Source organism: Rhincodon typus, chromosome 24 (genome assembly GCF_021869965.1).
Source record: "Rhincodon typus isolate 14 chromosome 24, sRhiTyp1.1, whole genome shotgun sequence".
Classification (NCBI taxonomy): domain Eukaryota; kingdom Metazoa; phylum Chordata; class Chondrichthyes; order Orectolobiformes; family Rhincodontidae; genus Rhincodon; species Rhincodon typus.
Window position 1 is genome coordinate 28,531,913 of NC_063355.1, and position 21,461 is coordinate 28,553,373.

At 43.0% G+C, this 21,461-nt stretch overlaps 1 protein-coding gene across 2 annotated transcripts in view; it reads right to left on the reverse strand.

Moving 5' to 3' along the window:
• Positions 1-571: 571 nt before the first annotated feature.
• Positions 572-21,461, reverse strand: part of LOC109926725 (proline dehydrogenase 1, mitochondrial-like) — a 44,159-nt gene continuing 23,269 nt past the window's right edge. For both annotated transcript variants that reach the window (XM_020526577.2, XM_048611413.1), the window contains exons 4-14: positions 20,748-20,897; positions 20,392-20,456; positions 19,981-20,097; positions 17,993-18,072; positions 15,814-15,895; positions 11,847-11,939; positions 11,380-11,526; positions 10,236-10,411; positions 6,389-6,487; positions 4,675-4,763; positions 572-3,883 (exon numbers count right to left, since the gene is read on the reverse strand). In XM_020526577.2, coding sequence (XP_020382166.2) covers positions 3,696-3,883; positions 4,675-4,763; positions 6,389-6,487; positions 10,236-10,411; positions 11,380-11,526; positions 11,847-11,939; positions 15,814-15,895; positions 17,993-18,072; positions 19,981-20,097; positions 20,392-20,456; positions 20,748-20,897 — 1,286 coding nt within the window. In that variant the 3' untranslated portion in view covers positions 572-3,695. The remainder of the gene's footprint in view (positions 3,884-4,674; positions 4,764-6,388; positions 6,488-10,235; positions 10,412-11,379; positions 11,527-11,846; positions 11,940-15,813; positions 15,896-17,992; positions 18,073-19,980; positions 20,098-20,391; positions 20,457-20,747; positions 20,898-21,461) is intronic.

Genomic DNA, 21,461 nt, shown 5'->3' on the forward strand with positions numbered 1-21,461 from the left:
GTCCTGATTAATCCATTCAGAGATGTTACCACACACCTTTGTAACAGGTAGGACATGAAACTAGGACGTCTGGCTCAGAAGTAGGGACATTATCACTGCACCACAAAAGCTGCTGACTTATAATTGGATGTCTACCTACGGCAATAATTGCATGCCAAGAGCCAGCAGGACCTCAATACCTCAGCTTTTGCGAATTTATACATAATCTCACTACAATTAAGCAATTGGGGAGATTGGAGCTCTGACTCAATTGTGTGGGTTTATTAAATGAAGTGGGGAGGAAATGGAAAATGAAAACCCTTAGCAGTCCTTCAACATCTGAAAGTGATCTGAAGACTGCGCAGTCCTATGGCATATCTCCTGTCAGAATGCACACATAAAATGTTCCCTTTTTCAGACATAAAGGACCAGTTGTGTATTTGCATTGGAGACAACAAGGTGCAGGGCTGGATGAACACAGCAGGCGAAGCAGCATCATAGGAGCAGAGAGGCTATTACTCAGTCGCTCGGTGAGTTAAGCAGAGTGATGGGTTTATCAGACAGAAACAAAACACACATTGGAAACAATCCATACACAAATAAATTTATTGAAAACCTGAGGGGCTGGAACACAACCAGGTAAATCAGTAGAAAGCACAGGGCAACTTTAAAAACAAGTCAAAAGAAAATCACTCAGCATCAGAATTCCCAAATAAACAGATCACATCACACTCCACCCCCTTTCCCTCTTAAATGACTCATTAGTTTAAGTAATCTGATGATCCAATGACTTTTCCAACTGTTTGTTTGCTGCAGGGTTGACTGTTACGTTAGCAGTTACGGTATGTAGTCACATGATGCTCCCAAGGACACCATGCCTCATGTACATCCAACAGAAAGGAAGGCTAACTTGACAACACCTACATTTAGTTCGAATCAAGTTGATCAAGGACCAAGAATGTGCAGAGGGCTTGCAAATGCACAGCTTACCCAAACAATTTGCTACAGCTACCGATACTTTTGAAGCTTGTTTTGCTTCTCCTCCTGTAATTCAGACTTTATATAACACTGGATCCCCTTTCTCACATCATATCACACATTCACAAAGCTTCAAAAATTGACATTTATGATCCTCCAAAGCATAAAGTATTGAAAATAAGGGGCCATAGATTACAACCATTAGTGAATTCTTTCTCCTCAGCAACAACCACATCAGATCTTACCAATTCAGAGTCAAACAATGGAGTCCAATTCATGACTTTCATGAATATCTACAAAGGCAACACCCAACACCCCACATAAAAAAAAGGACGAGGCATCATTTCACCTTCCCCAGAGCAAACGAGAAAGTGACTTCAACATCCGAGACAACAGCAGTGGGTCTCACTAGGGATCCCTATGTACTACAGATCCCAGGCATGCTCCCCAATAGGGCAGCAACTCATGGACATTCAGAAATAGGCTCAGCATGATTCAGGAAGAGAGAGAGAGGAGCGCAACTGCAACATGTGCAGTTCAGATTGTGTGGGCTGACTGACCTTAGGAGTACATCCCAAATGAAGGAGTGCTAAAGATGTGGGAAGTTGGCTATATCCTTAAGTAAATATCTAAGTAAAAACCTGTTTACTTCAATAAATTAAAAACTCTTCACATGCAACACTTTCCCATTTTGATTTACATGAGTTGTACATGGTTGGGGGAAGAATGTGGTCTGGGATTACCGATACATTTGAAGAGAAACCCTTTAATCAAAAATGATTAAGGATTATTGCTGCTGTAGTCAGACTTATTTCTCACTTCTCTCTGCTGCTTACATCTAAACTCTTCTTTAATCCAAAGTCAAATGATCACTGTTACTAGTTGGAAAGCTCGACAGAGTCAGTTTTCTGATAAACAGTGAGAAACATGACTGGATCAGAGAGGTGGGGAGGGTGGGATTGCGAATAATCTGTCAACCCACCAGGCATTCCTAGGCTTGGCTGGTTTACTAACTTGGATTTTTTGACTTTACAAAGCATGATGAGACAATGTAGCTGGAGTTTCCCGTGCATTTGGAAAGGTCTGATGGGCCAATAGACACTAAGAAAGGAAGGGAGTGGATAACTTCCTCATTGGTTACTGTGACAGTGGATTAATACCAAACATCAAGTGACCCACTGAAAACTGGAAAGTCTCTCATTAAACACAAACACCTCCAGTAGGTCAGTTCTGTCCACATTACACAGTTAAGTGGCAAAGATCAACATCTGCCTTTGAAGTAGAGCTTTGCAGGTCGACTAAAATACTGCAAAGTGCTCGTAATAAGGTTAATCCAGCAGCTGCAGAGAGCAAATATCACACATTGTATAACACTCAGAAGACAATGTTTCTTATCTTCTTGTGCGCAAGTATTTTTTCCCCTTTGAGGCAAGAGTAGCAGGTTAATGGTTAGATCAATGACAAATCTCCACAGAAATCTGAAAAAAATTCAGATAACAGTTTCAAACTAATTTGCACATTTTCAATGAATCAAAGTTGCAATTGAAGATTATTCGGTCCATTTCCAGTGTTGAGTTTGAGGCACATTCATTAGTGCGCTGTAACCACAGTGGTAACATATATATACACACACACACACACACGTAAATACACTGTCAAAATCTAGCAAGTGGAGCAGGCAGCTCATATGCCTTATGACAGGCTCTTTCTGTCAGGAGGTACGCAAGTGTTCAGTCTGTGATGAAAGGGCTCATTATCACAGCCTCCAGTGTTCACACACAAACAGCAGAGTAATAATGTCATAGCAATTGTTGTGCAAAGCATCAGAGCAGACTCACCCTACACTCCTCCCAGTAGCCTGAGGAGAGGAACTTGCATAAGTTAAAGATGGCATTTTTAAAAAATTTCTTTACTATTGTAACTTCCTGTCAAACAAAAACTGGAGAATTACTAAAGAGGGCTTTTGTATTGTTAAACAAATGCGGTGAGTAGCAAACCTACAAAGGGAGACATTTCTTTCCAATTCACGATTTTCGTCAATATCTGCAAAGACAATACCCCACCGCCCCACAAAGGGTAACTGCCTCAACAATAAAACAGGATGAGGCATCATCTCACCTTCCCAAGGAGGAAAGCAGAAACTGACAGCAACATCAACATCTGAGACAACAACAGGCCGGTATATTTCTGTAATGCAATGGGTCTCCTTAGGGGGTCCCCATATACTTTCCAAAAAGATCCACAAAATAGGAGGCTTGCCAGATCTAACGTCGGAAGTTCAGCAGAAACAAATGCACTGTCTCTCTGCCGTTTCCCTATAGCTTTACCGAAGTTACCTAAAGTATGAAGGGGAATGTCCCTAATAACAATTAGGACTCTTCATAGTAATATGGTGCAAGATGTTTAAATGTTAATGTATCCAACAGGCTTTGGATGGGTTGAAAGTAAATAGAAGGAAAGAGCTGTCGCACCTTGCAGCCCTAAGGAGAAAAAGGGCCAGACGCCAAGACAGCTCAGTTACTAAAGACCATCAAGCAGAATTACTTTTGCTTTGAGCTTGGTTTGTGGGAGACACTTTTACCAAAGCTTCGAGTCCCCTTAAACAAATCACAGGAGAACATCTCTCTCCCAGCACTGTTAAAGCACTTTGTGCATCAATGTAGAGAACATGCCTCCTCTCCTACCCAGTAGCCACCTTGAAAACCAGACTGTCAGGCCCTCCCCTTGCATGCAGCTCTCTAATACACGGTTTGGAATAAGTGCCCCTGCAAGATCCTGCGTTTCAGCTCATTCCACAGTAGGTCACGCTCCCGCTGGGTTCCTGCCACCATGCCTCTGTTTTCCTGTGCACGCCTGGACAAGTAGGGCAAAACCTCTTCCACTGGGCCGTAAGGGACATATTTGTACACCGAGTAGCCAGCCTGGCCTATGGGAGACAGAATGAAAAGGGTTAAGTTTATATATTAAAGAGAAACTCTCCCTGGAGCACTAGACAAGTCCAAGTTACATTATTTTAAATGCCGTGGTAACATCCAATTTTAAAATCTAAGATTAGGCATGAAGCGCTGTGAGGGTTAACACCACCACAGGTTCCAGCTAGTTGGAACTCAGACAGTTATAGAGTCATAGAGATGTACACCATGGAAACAGACCTTTTGGGCCAACTTGTCCATGCTGACCAGATATCCTAAAGTAATTTAGTCCCATTTGCCAGCATTTGGCCCATACCCGTCTAAAGCCTTCCTTTCCACGTACCCATCCAGCGGTCTTTTAAATGTTGTAATTCTACCAGCCTCCACACTTCCTCTGGCAGATCATTCCATACACGCACCGCCGTCTTCATGAAAAAGTTGCCCCATAGGTCCCTTTTAAATCTTTCCCCTTTAGCCCAGCCACTTCTCCTGGGCTCTTTAAAAGAGACCAAAGCCCAATTTTTCAAAAACGAGTACAAACTTTAAGTTGTGCCTCAAGTCTCTACAAGTCACATTCTATAATCTCAACAGATTTGACATTTCTGGAATATACCCCCAGGAAATGGGAAAACCTATAGGGATTTGGATCCTACACAGAGGCCTGTCTAATACAGGAAAAGCAAGGCCCTAAAACAAGACCAGCAGTGACTAATGTCGCTAACGGGAAAGATTACCTGGACATTGAGTTAGCTATGAGGGTCTTTTACGCAGTTATTTTAAGATCAGGTGTTTGTGCTTCACATACCAAGGGGGAAGCTGATCTGATCAGACATGCCCAGCAACTGGCCAAAGTAGACCTTCCTAGATGATGGATGGAGTCCAAGTTCATGCATTCTGCGAGAGAAAGAGGACAGAGTTAGCAACTAATGGATAGAAATTCAAACCAACACACCTTGAGCTGAGGTTCCCCTTTGGCAGAGGGGGCAGACCCAGTGGGATGTTCAAGCAGTTGGGTTACAAACTCAACAGACACCCCTTATTCATTAAAGTCTTAGTTTTTGGGTTCCACAAACTAGGGTCAGGGGCATGAAGGGGTCAGCCAAGGCATCACCAACACTGGACCTAGCAAAAAACAGGTGAAAAGCTACAGTCGAACCATAAATGAGGGCAAATAGGAACAGTGGGAATCACCAACAGGAGAAACAGAGTCTCAAGTACCATCACCCCTTCCCAAAATGTCAGCAAATAGCCTACCAGATTTCCCAGTGAGTCTCTTCAGAATCTTTCATTTTTACAGTGAGGAGTGATAAATGAGGGAGCCCGGAAGCTTTCAGCTGAAACACCCAAAGGAAACCCACAGTTGTCTGATCGGAAATGTCCGGCATTGGGTGCCTTTCAGACAGAGGAAAGAGCAAATCCTTACTGGGTGCAATAAAAGTATTCAAACTGCAGGATTCTCATGAACCAATGTGATGGACTATGTCAAGAATTAAAACCATTGAAGGAGGATGGCGAATGGAGTGGGGATTGTTTAAAACAAAGCAATCACATGCTTGTTACAGCACAGAAGGGGGCTATATTTGGTCTCCAAATCACCCATATGCCCTCTCGCCATTACCCTATACATTACTGCTTTTCCTTCCTGATTGCCTCAACTGAAACTGCCTCCAGGCAATGTATTCCAGACAATAACTCATTCTCCGCACAAAAGGTTCTCATATTGTTTTGCTTCGTTTACGAATTACATCAAAATCTGTGCCCTCTTTTTCTTGATCTCTTTATGCGTGAGAATATGTACTTCCACATGATTTGCAAAAGCTCCATCAGATCCTTCGCTCAGTCCTCCCCTCTCCAGGAGAAACAGTCACTAATTTCAATTCATCTTCAGGACAAACACATCATTCCTGCAAAGAGTCACAATGGCCTTCACACCCTTTGTCAAGTGTAGCACCACCCAGATATGAACCCAAGGTTGAACTGGTGTTTTATACAAGTTCAATACAACCTCCTTGCTCCTCTACTCGACACTTCCATTAATAAAGCCTTACAACCTGCCCGATAAAACCATTAATAGTCTCTGCTCTCGTACTCATTTTGGAGGGAGGACCCTTTATCTCATTGTCCCTCCATGTTCTTCCCACTGCAATGAATCAGCTTCCACTTCTCTGCATTGCACCTGGCCTGCAATCTGTGCACTCACTCCACCAGTATCGTCTTGATGTTCTACTTTGTCCTAACAAGGTTTGCTTTTAAAATTTCAGCCACTGTCACAAGTAACCGAAACTAGTAAAAATCCTTCCACTGCTGATGGAAGCTGGAAGGCAGGGGAGGGAACAGGCACCACGATACCTCAAAATGTACAGACAATACTCTGCATACACCATAACCCCCAGTTGTGAGGGGGTATAAAAACCGTGACAAAGTAACAACACAAACATCACTCACTCCAGAATACTGAAATACATCACCCAAAAAGATGCAAGACAATGCAGACCGCAACCCCCCCAACCTCAGATTACCTGTGCAGTGTATAGGCAACTGTTTTCTCATTGTGCGAAGCCACCATTACATTGGCTTTCTTGTTCACTTTGATTTCATCCAGGATGTAATCCAAACACCTGAAATTTCAACAACAGAAGATCAGAAACTCCAGGAATCCAGCACATGCCCATCAGATACAAAGATAACCGGAAAGATAAGCAACGCCTTGGGTAACAACACGCAGGAGGGGTGTAAACTGCTCACTTCTGTAAGCAGGGATGTCTTACTGCAGTTATACAGGGCCCTGGTGAGACCGCAGCCGGAATATTGTGCACAGTTTTGGCCTCCTTATCCCAGGAAGGATATTCTCGCTGTACAGGAAAGAAGTTATTCTCAGCAGAAGTAGGCCATTCAGCCCTTCAATCCTCATCCACCATTTATTATGATCATCCAAATCAAGAGCTTGTTGCTGCTTTTCTCCTGATAACCTTTGATCCCTTTAGTCCCAAGTGCTATATTCAACTCCTTCATAAAAATCATACAATGTTTTGTCCTTGGCTGCTTTCTGAGGCAGTGAATTCCACAGGCTCACCACTCTTTGGGTGAATAAATTTCTCCTCATTTCAATTGTAGATAGTTTCACTGTGCATCATTAGACTGCAACCCCTGGTTCTGGACTCTCCCACCATAGGGTAGATGCAGGAAGAATGTTCCCAATCTAGTTGATGGAATTCTCATAGAAAGCCAGAAAATCCTATCAACCCATCATTCTTCTGAAATCCAATGAACAAAATGTGAACCAATCCAATCTGTTTTCATACTTCACTCCTGCCAACCCTGGACTCTGTCTGGTAAATCTTTGCTGCACTCTCTCTACAGCAAGAATATCCTTCCTCTGCTAAGGAGGCAAAAAACTGTGCACGATATTCCAGCTGTGGTCTCACCAGGACTCTAATTGCAGCAAGACATCCCTGCTCCTGTACTCAAATCCTCTCACTGTAAGGACTAACACAGCATTTGCTTTCTTTACTGCCTTCTTCACCTTCATGCTTACTTTCAGCGACTGATGCATGATGACACCCAGATCTCGTCGCACATTCCCCCTCGCTCAATATACGGTCAGATAACAATATGCCTTCTTGTTTTTGCTTCTAACGTGGATAGCCTCACATTTATTCATATTATACTGCAGCTGCCCACTCACTCAGTCGGTCCAAATCATCTCCGAAACATCTAAAATATCTCTGCATCCTCCACATAGCTCACCCTCCCACCCAGCTTTGTGTTACTTGCAAATTCAGAGATTGTACATTTAGTTCCCTTATCCAAATTATTAATCCTTTCTGAATAGCTGGGGGTCCTAGCAGAGAGCCCTGTGGTATCCCACGAGTCACTGCCTGCCATTCAGAAAAAGACCCATTTATTCCTGCTCATTGTTCCATATCTGCAATATCAATTAATCCATCTCAATACATGATCCACACTCCCATGCGCTTTAATTTTACATACTAACCTCTTGTGGACCTTTGTTGAAAGCATTCCGAAAGTCCAAATAAACTGCATTCGGTGGCTCCCCCGATCAAATCTACTATTTATATCCTCAAAACAATTCCAGTAGATTTGTCAAGCATGATTTCCCCATCATAAATCCATGCTGACTCTGTCTGATTCTGTCACTGTTTCCAAATGCTCAGCTATATTTTTTTTAATTAGCTGATTTAAGCAGTTCTCCCACTATCGACATCAGGTTGACTGGTCTATAATTCCTGATTTTGTCTCCACCTCCATTTTTAAATAGAGAGTTTACATTAGCTACACTCTAATCTGTAGGAACTGTTCTAGAGTCTAGAATCATGGATGCATTAGTGGTCGTCTTCCATTATTTTTAGGGTCACTTCCAAGTATTCTGGAATGTAGATTATGAGGCCCTGAAGATTTAATTGGCCTTCAATCTCAATTTCCCCAACATCATTTCTCAAATAACACCAATTTCCTTCAGTACCAGCCTTCCATTAAACCCTGTGCTCTCCAAAATTTCTGATGCCATTTGAGTCATCCTTTGTGAGCACAGAACCAAAATCTGGATTTACTTGGTCAGCCACTCTTTGTTCCCTATTATAAATGCCCCTGTTTCTTGATTTGATTTATTATTGTCACATGTACCTAGGTACAGTGAAAAGTTTTGCTTTGCGTGCAGTATAGACAGATCATACTACACAAAGTGCATTAGGGTGACTGAACAGAGCGAGGAATACAATGTTACGGCTGCAGAGAAGGTGCACAAAGAGCAAAATCAACATTAGATTTAAAATTTGAGCAGTCCATTTGGAAATCTGATAATAGCGGGAAAGAAGCGGTTCTTGAATCTGTTGGCATGTGTTTAAGCTTTTGTATTTTCTGCCCAACAGAAGAAATTGGAAGCGATTGCAACCAGGGTGGGAGGGGTTTGATTATGTTGGTTGCTTTCCTGGGACAGCGAGAAGTATAGATGGAGTTAATGGGTGGAAGGTTGGCTTGAGACTATACGCGAGCTATATTGGATTTCACAGATCTTTCAGTCTTCACATACCTACAGAAACTTTTACACAGTTTTTATGTTCCGCCCACAACCAAGCTTGTGCAATCTTTGTTCTACAGTTACCATCCAGGCACTGCCATTGACTCGCATATGCATTGTTTTTCTAAATTCATGAAACGACAAATTGATCAGTCCACAGCCAAGCCAGAAGATTTGGCAGTGCTGGCAAACCTGCCCCAGGGCTGTTAACTCCCTTCTTTAGAAAAGGTTCTTTCACTAGCAATCAAAAGAGATGCCAGAGGGAGCTCCATAGACTTGTCTAATTCTAAACACCTCACCAACTGAGGCAATTCTGGGGATCACTCCAATATCACCCTGTGCACTGATATACTCACCTCAGAGAGAGTGTGAGGTGGGAGAAGGCATGCACAGTGCAGGAGTGGTGGGTGGGGGGAGAAACAGCATGCGCACACGAGGGAGAGGGAGGTGTGTGTGAGAGATATTGTCATCACAAGCTTGCAAGACAGGAAATAGCACTGGGAGAGAGTGAGAGCACGCCCGAGAGAGGGCCAGCATACACCCACCCAAAAAGGTATGTTTATTATTTGCATAGATGATTTAGAGTTGTGGACCGAGTGTAGTGTGTCAAACTTTATGCTATATCTGCACAGGGTGCTGGTAAGGCCACACCTGGAGTACTGTGTACAGTTTTGGTCTCCTTACTTGAGAAAGGATGTACTGGCACTCGAGAGGGTGCAGAGGACATTCATTAGGTTGATTCTGGAATTGAGAGGTTTGTTTTATGAGGGGATATTGAGTTGACTGGTACTATACTTATTGGAATTTAGAAGAATGAGGGTGGCCTTATAGAAACTTATAAAATTATGAAGAGAATAGATAAGATAGAAACAGGGAGGTTGTTTCCACTGACAGGTGAAACTAGAACAAGGGAGCTTAGCCTCAAAATAAAAGTGGAACAGATTTAGGACCGAGTTGAGGAAGAAGTTTTTCACTCAAAAGGGTTGTGAATCTGGAATTTCCTGCCCAGTGAAGCAGTTGAGGCTACCTCATCGAATGTTAAGGCAATGGTACATTTTAGAACAGTAAAGGAATTAGGGTCATGGCGAGCGGGCAGGTTAGTTGAGCCGAGTCAACAAAAATATTAGGCATGATCTTATTGGCTGTTGGAGCAGGCTCAAGGGGACAGATAGCTTACTCCTGCTCCTATCATGTTCTTAAGTTCACGGATGAAGGTTTGCGCAATTGTAACAGAAAGTGCAGTGAGTACTTCAAGTGGTGGGTTATGGCTGAGGGAGGGTGAGCACAGAGCATTCATCAAACTTGCACAGTATCAGTATGGATCCTACCTGTGATACATGTTATTTGTATCTTCATAGGTTTCGTTGATGGGATCCTCATATCCAATCTCTCTGGCACGCTTTCGTTCTTGGGCCATATATGCACCTCTCACCAATTTTGCCCCAAAGTACCAGTTTTCCCGGCAGCACAGTTCTACATCCATAGACACATTATCATAAGCATCCTGGAGTGGTTGAAAGGAAATGGAAAAAAAAAAAAATCCATCAGACTCTTAGTGAGGCTTTGGACAGCAATACAGTAACACAACATGTTAAATTCTCCATAACAGACTACAGTCAAAGAAGAGTATAGACATGAGCCTTACAGATACTGGTTCATGCTACCCATCAGTTACCTTGCCCATGGGCTACCAAAACTCTTGTGATTAGGATTTGTAAGAGGATCAAGAGGGCAAGGATTTGACATAACCGGTTAAGAGAATAAGGTGTAACCATATTCTGACTTCTGCCTGACCAGTTGACAGCCCTTTCTGGTTCAGCTCTCCTGGAGAGTTTAGTCTGCAGCACACTTAACCAAGTGCTAAAAGGCTGTAGGTTCCTGTTCAATGGTCTGAGTACAGTATATAATCTAAGCTGGCACTGCTGTGTAGTATTGTCAGTATTTTACTGGAACATTAAAGCAAGGCCCCGGCTGTTTTTTCAGCTGGATGTAAACGATCCAACCTCATTAATTCTGAGAGTTGCAGAGTTGGCCCTGGCATCTGGGAAGATATTTCTTGCCATTTGTGGGATCTGTCTGGGTGAGAGATCAGCTGTCACATATCCCACAAAATGACAGTGACGGGAATTCAGGAACGCTTCACCGGCTGCAAAGCACTTTGGGGCGTCCTGTGGTCACCAACGACACCATTTAAATGAGAGTTCTTCTCCTCTCAAGGATACAACAACTGGCTGAGATACGGTTCCATGTATAATAGCAGCCCTTAGTGACTTTGTTATAGCTTCAGTGTGATCATCCTCATACCAAGAGAGTTAGGACCTGAAGTGTGTCTGCTCGGGAGCTGGCCATCACAAAACATGGGCTTTTCCTCTGCATCCTGCAGTTTTCAATCTGTGCACGTGACAATGAGAGCAGCAGACAAAGAGGGATAATGGTTTTCCCCATCCCATGGAAAACAGAGTGCAGCCTTACCTTTAGGTAACACTGGTAGGTATTGAAGATAGTGGGCTTCTCAGTGTTAAATTTCCTCTGCATCTCCAGGGTCAGCCTGCTGATAGCTGGCTGGAAATAGGTCTGCTCGGCATCAACCATGAGGCGGACACCCCTCTTCAAGGCTTCCTACCACGGAATGTCAACAAGTTTAAGACTAAAACAGAGGTTACAACATCTGCCTGCTTCTCTCAGTACAATAAAAGAAAATCCCACTGTGGTCACAGAACCAAAGTCATGCCTTTGGCTGCTTCATCCTAAAACTGGCAATTAAGTTCATACAAAACAGAGGCAACCGGCTTAATGCCAACGGAAGTTCATTTTTGCTTTTTGTGTGAATTAACACAAGTGTGGCTGGGAATCAAGACATTGTAATTCAAATGAGCTGGCAGTTCCACTTTCAATCACAGACTCCAATGGGACTCCAATTCCCTTTGAACATTTCCTACCTTTGCTAGAATATCCATTCTCTGCAGCATCCTTTTCATCTGGAGTTCCTCCTCCTCCGTGAACTGTAGGAGGAGTGGTTCAATCTCACCGGTCTGCAACAAAACCACAAGTAGCCATTATTCTAACAGTCAGAGCCTTCGCTCGACATGGATGGAAAAGCTTGTACAAGCACCTGCTGAAATGGTATGTCATGAAAATGGATCATAACCGCACATTGCTTACACACAAATTAAAATTAAGTGCAACATGTATTATTTCTTTGAAACAGTCACTTGAGATGAAAGGTGTGAGATATAATACATATAGGATTTCAAACATTTTTTTCCTTTATTCATTCACAGGATGAGGGCGTTGCTGGCTAAGCAGCATTTATTGCCCATCCCTAATTGCCCAGAAGGTAGTTAAGAGTCAACCACATTGCTGAGAGACTGGAGTCACATGTAGGCCAGGCCAGGTAAGGATGGCAGTTTCCTTCCCTAAAGGCCATTAGTGAACCAGACGGGTTTTCCCCCCCGACAATCATCAATGGTTTCACAGTCATCATTAGACTCTTAATTCCAGATATTTATTGAATTCAAATTCCATCAGCCATGGTGGGATTTGAACCTGGGTCCCCAGAATGTTATCTGGGTCTCTGGATTAACAGTCCAGCGATAATACCACTAGACCATTGCCTCCCCCTGGTGGTTTATTGATTACTTTTATGCAGGCTTTTAAAATAAAGTCAGCTGTCCTTCTGATCTGGAGCAGTGACCTCATCTGGAATGTATCAGAGTAGCTAACTGTAAAACACTTGGAAGACGAGAAGATTGTTGCTACTGTACGGTTTATGATAAGTGGAGTAAACATTGAAGGGCATTAGCTTGCCTATGGTTTAGAATAATCAAGATTCATCTCAGCTTAAAGAATCCAGAGATTGAAACTTTTGGAGGAAACCCGATAGTTCAGTTACCTTGGTATAAAAGTTTAGCTTGTGAAACTTCCAGACCATAGGTGTTTGGTCAGAAATCAATAATTATTAAGTTATTAAAAATGTCTAAGCTTTCAGTTTCATGACAAGACAACTTCAGAGTTCATATGACAGTGCTAGGGAGAAGTTAAGTCAACCCAAAGATTTGGCATAGAAGGTTAATATCTCGAGATTTGAAAACACTGAAGTGACGGGTGTTGCAGAACAGATGTCACTTTGTTTTGCTATCTGTTTAAATATCTCTTGAACTCTGTTCCACGTTCAGATAGCACTGTTTGTATGATTTTATTTTCTTCCTTTTTGTGAAATAAACTTTTTGTTTGATTATTAAAGAAGATTTTGCAGTCTTATGAGCCTATACATCAGTGAATGACCACCACTTTAAAAAAAAATTCCATTAGGCCAGATTTCATTCTGGGATCTGATCTGTTCAGTAGCAACATCGACTGGGTTCATAAAAAATTCAACTGCTAAAGTCATCACTACCGGAATCAACCACTTTAAGGGCTGCACCATTTCACAACCTATTCGTCACAGACAAGCCACAAATGGGTTTTCTTTTAAAAAACTTCTAATTTTTTTGGACTTGTCTCCCATTTCTAACTGGTGTACAAATGCAGCATTTTATCATCTTTACTATTTTTTAAATAAAAAAGTGTCCCCATTCTTGGGATATGAGCATCTCTGGTTCAGCCAACATTTATTGCTGATCCCTAGTTGCCTTTGAGAAGTTGGTGGTGAACTGCCTTCCTGAACCATGGCAGTAGCTAATAAAGTCACTCTTCCTTTAACTGAAGGAAGCCTGCTTACAGTGGCTTATTTTAAGACATATGGGCTGGGAAAAGGTACTTATGAGAGAAAAGTTTTTTTTATAAATTAACCTTGTTGCGACCAACCAAGGGAGAGGTTGAGTAAAGGAGGGGAGCAAGTTCATTCCCCTTCACCTTTTAGGCATACCCCATGCAGAATCCTAGTGAATTGGGAACAGTCACCCAGGAACCAGTCGTTATGGGTTCAATGACACAACTTCTGTTTAAACAGCAACTTTGAAGTGAGAACACACTCCAAAGTGCCTCACAGGAGTGCAGTCTTGGAATTATTACAGCACAGAAAACAGACTCTTCGGTCCAACTCGTCTGTACTGACCAGATATCCCAATCTGAACTAGTCCCATTTGCCAGCATTTGGCTCATATCCCTCTAAACTCTTCCTATTCATATACCCATCCAGATGCCTTTTAAATGTTGCAATTGTACCTACCTGCACCACTTCCTCTGGCAGGTCATTCCATACATGCACCAACCTATGCGTGAAAAAGTTTATCCCTCATGTCAGTTTTAAATCTTTCTCCTCTGACCTTAAATCTATGCCACCTAGTCCAGGCAAAAGACCTTAGCTATTCACCCTATCCACAACCCTCCTCATTTTATAGACCTGTATAAAATAAGCCCTCAACCTGATGCCCCAGCGAAAAAAAGCCCCAGCCTATTCAGCCTCTCCCCGTAGCTCAAACCTTCCAGTCACGCCAAGAATATAGACAGATTCAAATAAAATGGCGACATTAGAACAGGTGAACAAATTACTCAATACGGGGTGTTTTAAGGAGAGTCTTTAAAAAGGAGGGAGGAAAAACAAACAGAGTTAGGAAGGGAATTCAATTCAAGATTCCAATCTAGAAAACTGAAGGCATGGCTGCCAACTGGGGGAGTGGTGTTGAATTAAGTGAAGGATGCCAAGAGGTCAGAGTTGGAGAAACCCAGAGTGCACTGATGGTTTTAGGGCTGCAAGACATTATAGAGATGGAGGCTGTGGAGGCTGTGGAAGAGGCATTCAAGAAGGATATGAATAAGTTATCTGAAAAATGGAAGCATGTTCAGACTTATTTTGCAGGGGGTGGGCGGTGGTGTTGGGAAAGAGCAACAGGGAGTGGATGAGTGAAATTGCTCCTTTGGAGAGCCAGCAGCCCACATTGGCACGGTACAAGAAGGGACCATGCAGTCAATCTGTGACGCCAGCCTTCATTTCACATCTAACTGAACACTAGAAAGCTGCAGAAACAGGAGGGAGGGAGGGAGCTTTACTTTGCATGTGAAGGGTAGACATTGTTGTTGATTATACCAAAAGCTTCCAGTGACCAAACATGGGGCAAAAATAAAGAATTTCTGAACAGAAAACATTCAAGGAGCTTAGTTAAAAACACAGCTGAAGACAATAGTCATGTAACAGCAAAGCTTCGTCAAGATACAAGGGTTTTCAAACTACCAGGGGCTTGATAGAGCAAATACATTCAATGACACCCAGGTGGCTAGAAATTTGAAATTGTACTGTATCCTGTTTGGCTTGTGGCCTTTTAAATTCTGGCATAAAAAGGGGTGATGGTCCCAGCGCACAAAAGGTCTCACTTCAGAAAGGAGAGATATTGCATCGGGGAGAATTCACAGACAGGTCATTCTGTACAAGGTGTTCAATCCAACCTACAGGGCTCTGAAGGAGGGGAATCAGATCCATGATGAGTTACAAGTAGGTTCCAAGGGTGTGCTGCAGTGAGGTAACCAACTACTCAATTCTAAAAAGAGGCAAAACACCAACTGGAATGGAAGACAAACATCAGAATCTTTTCCTGCAATTCAGTAGGGTTTGTGGACACCTCAGGCAGATGGGTAGTGGTTCATTCTGTCCGCTGGTAGGTGACTGAGGTGGTCCGCACTGCAGCATACTTCACAAATGGTGAAGAACCATGTCAGTTCTGGTGTTCCCAATTCTGGGATTTGGGATGGGGTCCTAAGTGAGGATGGGAGAAAAAGGAATCAGCGAAGCAGACCTTCACCCCTCTGCCAACTTGTCCTGTATTGCAAGGTGGAACAATCTAAAGAACTCGAAACCACGGACAGCAACAGGCAGAGCTCGCTACCCTGTCTTACACAGACATCATTTCAGCACAAATAGGTCATAACTCTAGTGTCTAGCCCGTATGCTGCTCACTCAAGGCTCTATACCTGTAGGTTTGGAACTACAAAGAGTTTGGCAACTTCTGTCCTGTTGTCAATCAGATTATTCCAGTCCAACAGGTCTACAGTGCTGAAAGAAAGAGGAGAAAAGGGCACGAGTCAGTGCTATGGATAAGGACATACCCACGTTAATAATACCTTGCACAATACAACACAAGTGACAAACTTCCCGCAGGATGTGCAATAGCGATGAGAAATTGATGCCTGTTAACCAGTTATCAGTTCTTCTTTTACAACCTCCTCTCTGTCAACTTCCTTTTTGACAGCTCTCTTCTTACAGGCAGGTACTATTTCTGGGATACCAAGAGCCCCAGTGATTCACCCAGGTGACCAAGCAAGTTATCATGCAAAGAAACGTGAAGTGAAACATTTTGGTTGGAACAATGCATGAGAAAGAAAACAAAATATATAATTGTAGTGTAGGTCTGGCAGCAAAAGATACCTGGGGGTATACATGCATAAATTGTTGAAGGTGGGATTCAGGCAGGCTAAAAGAGGCAGGTTTTAAAAGGCAGTAAGTAGAAACATCAAGTACTGATTCAAGGACATGATGCTGAATCCTTATAAAACACTGATTCAGCCTCAACTGGAAAAACTGCACTACACTTTAATAAGGATATGAAGACAGTACAGAGGGTGCACAATACACTGCAGAATAACAGATTTCAATTATGAGGATCGATTTGAGTAACGGGGCTGTTCACCTTGCAGAGGTGGTGATTTGAGAGAAGGTCAAATGGAAAAGTCACGAGGGGCCTGGACAGAACAGTTACAGAGAAACTGTTGCACTGGTAAAAGGGTCAAGAACCAAAAGGTCACAGATTTCAGGCAATTAGCAAGAGAAGCTAAAGGTGACAGGATTTAAAAAAGACACAGCAAGTGGTTCAGATCCGGAATGAACCTTCTGCGTGCCTGGTGGAGGCAGATTCAACCTTGTCTTTCAAAAGGGAATTAGATAAGCAGCCAAAGAGGAAATAAAAACTGGAATAAGGAAAAGGCAGGGGAGTGGAAATAACCAGCATGGATACGACAGCCCAAGTGGTTTCCTGCAGGGTTGCAAGCATTCTATTGTGGAGAGAATCTGGATAATGAGTGTCTTTAGGAAACAGGAAATCAACTTAACCTTGACTTCATTCACCACTTACGCAAGTACTGTCCAGCTGGGGTCACCGAATAAGTTTCAGGAGCAGGGATGACTGATTTTACCATTCTCTACTCCTAGAGCAGTTTGGTCAATTGTAACGTAAAGACAGTCTTGGCCGAGATCAGCTAGCTCATCTGGAACAACATCACGTCGAAAACTACACTCACTCAGTGAGCCAATGAGCTTTTCTTGGGACAGAACAGCCCAGAATTTGCTGGAGTGGAGCATGTCTTGGTGCGTCCATTAGTTAGACTTCCTCCCTCATCCTTTGCCTCAAAATCCTACAGCAAAATGTGAACTGATAACAAGAGTAATAGGTCACACAGACACTGGGCAGGAGAACAGTCCACTTCCTCAATCAACAGGGTGGCAATGCAGACTCCACGGGTTGGATGGCCTAACGCGGCTCCTAATCACATTTTCAGGTGTAATGATTGAGGAAGAGATGGAGAATGACACAAGAAAATTAGACAAATTGGAGTCAAATTAAAGACAGAAGGAGGAAAAAAAAAAGGAAGATAATAAAAGGAGAGAAGTAGTGAAAAGTTTCTTTTTTGGAAGTTGTTATAATCTCTAACGACACGCTGCAGGAATAAGATACTGGACTGTCAACGACTACATGTCAAATTAGTAACCGTAGACAATGGGGAAGCCGTGTGGAACGCAGGGCATGCGTGCATGGAGCAGCTGGCCATAGCATTAGCAGAGTTTGATCATACCTGTCAGTATACCTGAGGATACCTCTTTACGCTGGAGGATCCCCTCATGTGACTGATTGATAAAACCCATTCACGCGCTACACCTCCTCCTGCACTTGAACTTCCCCAAGCCGCCTTCAGGTGGGTACCACGATTTGCCCTTGTATCTCTGCAGTGTGATTAACGTTAATGTCAGCACTGCTGGATTACAGCCTATGGATCTTGCACAGAACGTTCTAGAAAAGCACAGGATGTCAGTAAACAGTACCTACAGCCACACACATGGAGTGAGATGCACAGGAGTGTGCTTGAACCAGGTGCTTACCCAGACTGTCCAATCTTCTCTCCATCAAACCAGTCGGTGATCTCTTCCAAGGTGGCTATGCCAAGTTTAGTCAAGCTATTCTGTAGGCAAAAGCAAACAGAAAATCATCTTAAAATGTTATTCAACGTAGACAAAGGAGAGAAAAATAATCCTCACTTCAGGCCGAGGTTTCACTTTCTCCCTTCAAATCCCAGAAAGCTGCTTAATTGCTGGAACTGCAGTCAGGATGGTACTGAAGCCATTATGTCCCATGGTCAGTAGGTCAATATAGTGTCGGTAATAGGTACGCCTACAATCACTAGCCTTCTGTCAATCTGTGTGGCAAAACTGGCACAAAAAAGGTATTTAAATGCAGTGTTGGTAACATACCATTTTTCTCTCCATAGATGTCCTCCCTACCAGGAGGCAACGAATGCCAATTCTGACAGAAAAAATTATTGTTTTCAATACATTTCAAATATTGAAGCAGATTCTCCATTTGGCTTTGGGCCTCCAGTTTCTATAAACAGCCCACTAAGTGCACTTCCGTCAAAAAAAAACATTTCTAATGGCCACCGTGTAACAATTATCAGTTGTAAAAATCCATCTGGGTCACTAATGTCCTTTAGGAAAGGAAATCTGCCATCCTTACCTAGTCTGGCCTATGCATGATACCAGACTCTCAGCAATATGGCTGAATCGGAGTTCTGAGGAAGGGTCACCGGACCCAAAACATTAACTCTGTTCTTTCCTTCACAGATGCTGCCAGACCTGCTGAGCTTTTCCAGCAATTTCGGTTTTGTTTCCTGGTTTACAGCATCCACAGTTCTTTCGGTTTTTTCTTTTGTTTTTTGGCTGAATCTTAACTGGCTTCTGGGCAATTAGGGATGGGCAATAAATGCTGGCCTGGCCAGTAAGGCCGGTATAAAATGAATAATGAAATGGGACAGAGACCCAGCAAATTAATCTCTGGCCCAATCTCCAGTATGCCAATTTAGTTTGCACCAAATCTGTCCATTCTAAACCCTAGGCTTTGATTTTAAAGTGAACAAAGGGAGATAAAAGTGATGCTGAAATTGTACCGGACCACCAGTATCATACAATAAAACAAAGAACTGCAGATGCTGGAAATCTAGGACAAAAACAGAAATTGCCAAAGAAACTCAGCAGCTTCCATGGAGAAAGAGCAGAGTTAACGTTTCTAGTTGAGCACCTATTCTTCCCCTGAACAGCAATTTCTGTTTTTAATCAATGAAATTATCATGGTCAAGCAACTTGGTGCTGAAGCTGTTATATCCCATGGACATTATATCAATATGCCTTTAATGGGTATTCTCATGACATCATCACTATCACAGCATGTGGTCTTGGAGAATAAAGATCTCCTACTTCATCGGCAGCACATTGGCCCTGCGGTTAGCAGTGCTGCCTCACAGCACCGAGGACCTGGGTTCAATCCCACCCTCGTGCGACTGTGTGTGGAGTGTGCATGTTTCCCGGTGTCTGCATGCGTTTCCTCTGGGTGCTCTGGTTTCTTCCCACAGTCCAAAGATGTGAAGGCTAAGTGGATTAGCCACTGGGAACGCAGGGTTACAGGGATTGGGTAGGGGGTGAATCTGGGTGGGATGCTCTTTAGATGATCAGTGTGAACTCAAATGGGCCGAATGGCCTGCTTCCACACTGTAGGGATTCTATGATCTTGACCTGGGATTCTTTGAAGCCTGAGAGTACCAGAAATCTGCTACCGTCTAAATTTGCTGGCTTAACACTAGCCCATAAACCACATGCCCGAGGAATGCAACATTTGCATATGATATTCAGCTCTGTTGGATTACTCACTGCCACTCCACGCCTAGTTATGAGAGCTAACATAAATATTACCACATCAGGTAAAATACCCTTACTGGAGAGAAAAATAACAAACAAATTGCAGCTGATGATTCGCAGTTTGCCTCTTTCTCTAACCCACCCAGCACTCCCTCATTTCGGCCAAGCACTCATTCACTGACCTGCAGTCGCTCCATATCCAGCTTCATGTCAACCACAGCCTGGCCGGCTTTTCCTTGCTCAGCAGCAAGCTGGCGAAAGAAACCACGCCACTTAACCAGCACCTCGGAGAACTGCAGCTAGAACGACAGCAGTGAGAAAGGAGCAAGTACAAAGTCAGACTTTCAGAAACAAACATACAGAGCACCCACCATTACCCCAAGGAGATGCACAAATACCGCCTCGCTTTCCTTACAGCATTATACAGAATGTATGCTCTTTTCACCACCTTTATTGCTAATAAGACCATTACAGTTTAGAGGAATATTGCTCAGGTTTGATGACTGTTTCACACATCACTACCTTCTCCTCTGTTGTTATTCAGCCCCCAGTCTAAGTTTTTAATATATATAGAAATAAGACTAGAATCCTACCAGGAACTGTGGCCTCCCCAGTGCTGTCAGCTTGATGGCAGAAAATCCATCCTCGGAACTCCCACCTGTAAATAGTACAGAGCGCAGCTATGAATCAGAGAACTGAACCAGTGTGCTCCAAAATCACCAGCAGCAATATGGATAGTACCAGTGAAGGAGTAACCCACTGAACATCAAAAGACTACAGTAAATCATTCATCTCTGCCAGTAATTAGCAGACAACCCACTATGCACCAACAGCAACGATGCAGGAAACTAATGTAAGTTGGAGAGTGAGCCATGGAAAAGTAGAAAATCAGCATTGAGTATACCGACACTACTGGAAACCCACAGCACCTAACAAAACAGAGTCGTACCAGATGCTGCAATACACTTCAGGAAGGTCTCCATGAATTGGTCGCATTTCGATTCATCAGCGTAAAAGTATGTCCGAGCACTAAAGACATCTTCTCGACGGTCTCCAAATTGTTTGTGAGGCCGGAATTTCTTCTCCCTGTGAACGCTGCCTGTGGAGGTGAGAAACAACATCACAAAAATAAAAAACCTCTGGAAAGGCCAGGCAAGTTTTGCAGCATTGAGAAAAACGAGCGGGCCATTTATTTTATGACCATTTTAAGAGAAAGTTAATTTTTTTTTGTATTAGGTTGAGCTTTCAGAAAATGGGATCATTGCAGAGAAGGCCAACACTGCTGCAAATCAGTTTTGGTGCTCACATACAGGACAGCAGGAGCCCTTATGGCTCAGGGGATTGAAATCCATAAATTATTTTCCTTTCTCCACTGAGAGACTTATTTGTAAATCTGCTCCCTATCCCAGGTGTGTGGAGTCTAATTACAGTGCCCAAACTGCAGTGCAAGCAGGAACTGGCTAATGAGCATGGAGTAGAACTGCGAGTTGTCTGCATTATGCAATTCAATATACCTTTAGTTTGTTCACTTATAGATAATGCATCCAACAACTTTTAAAAAAAAAAAAAAAAAAAAAAATAAAAAAATAAAAAACAGTCTGTTTCCAGTTTTGGGCTTTAGGTTTGTGAAATAATGAAGAAACGAAAAACCCCAGCAGCCCGC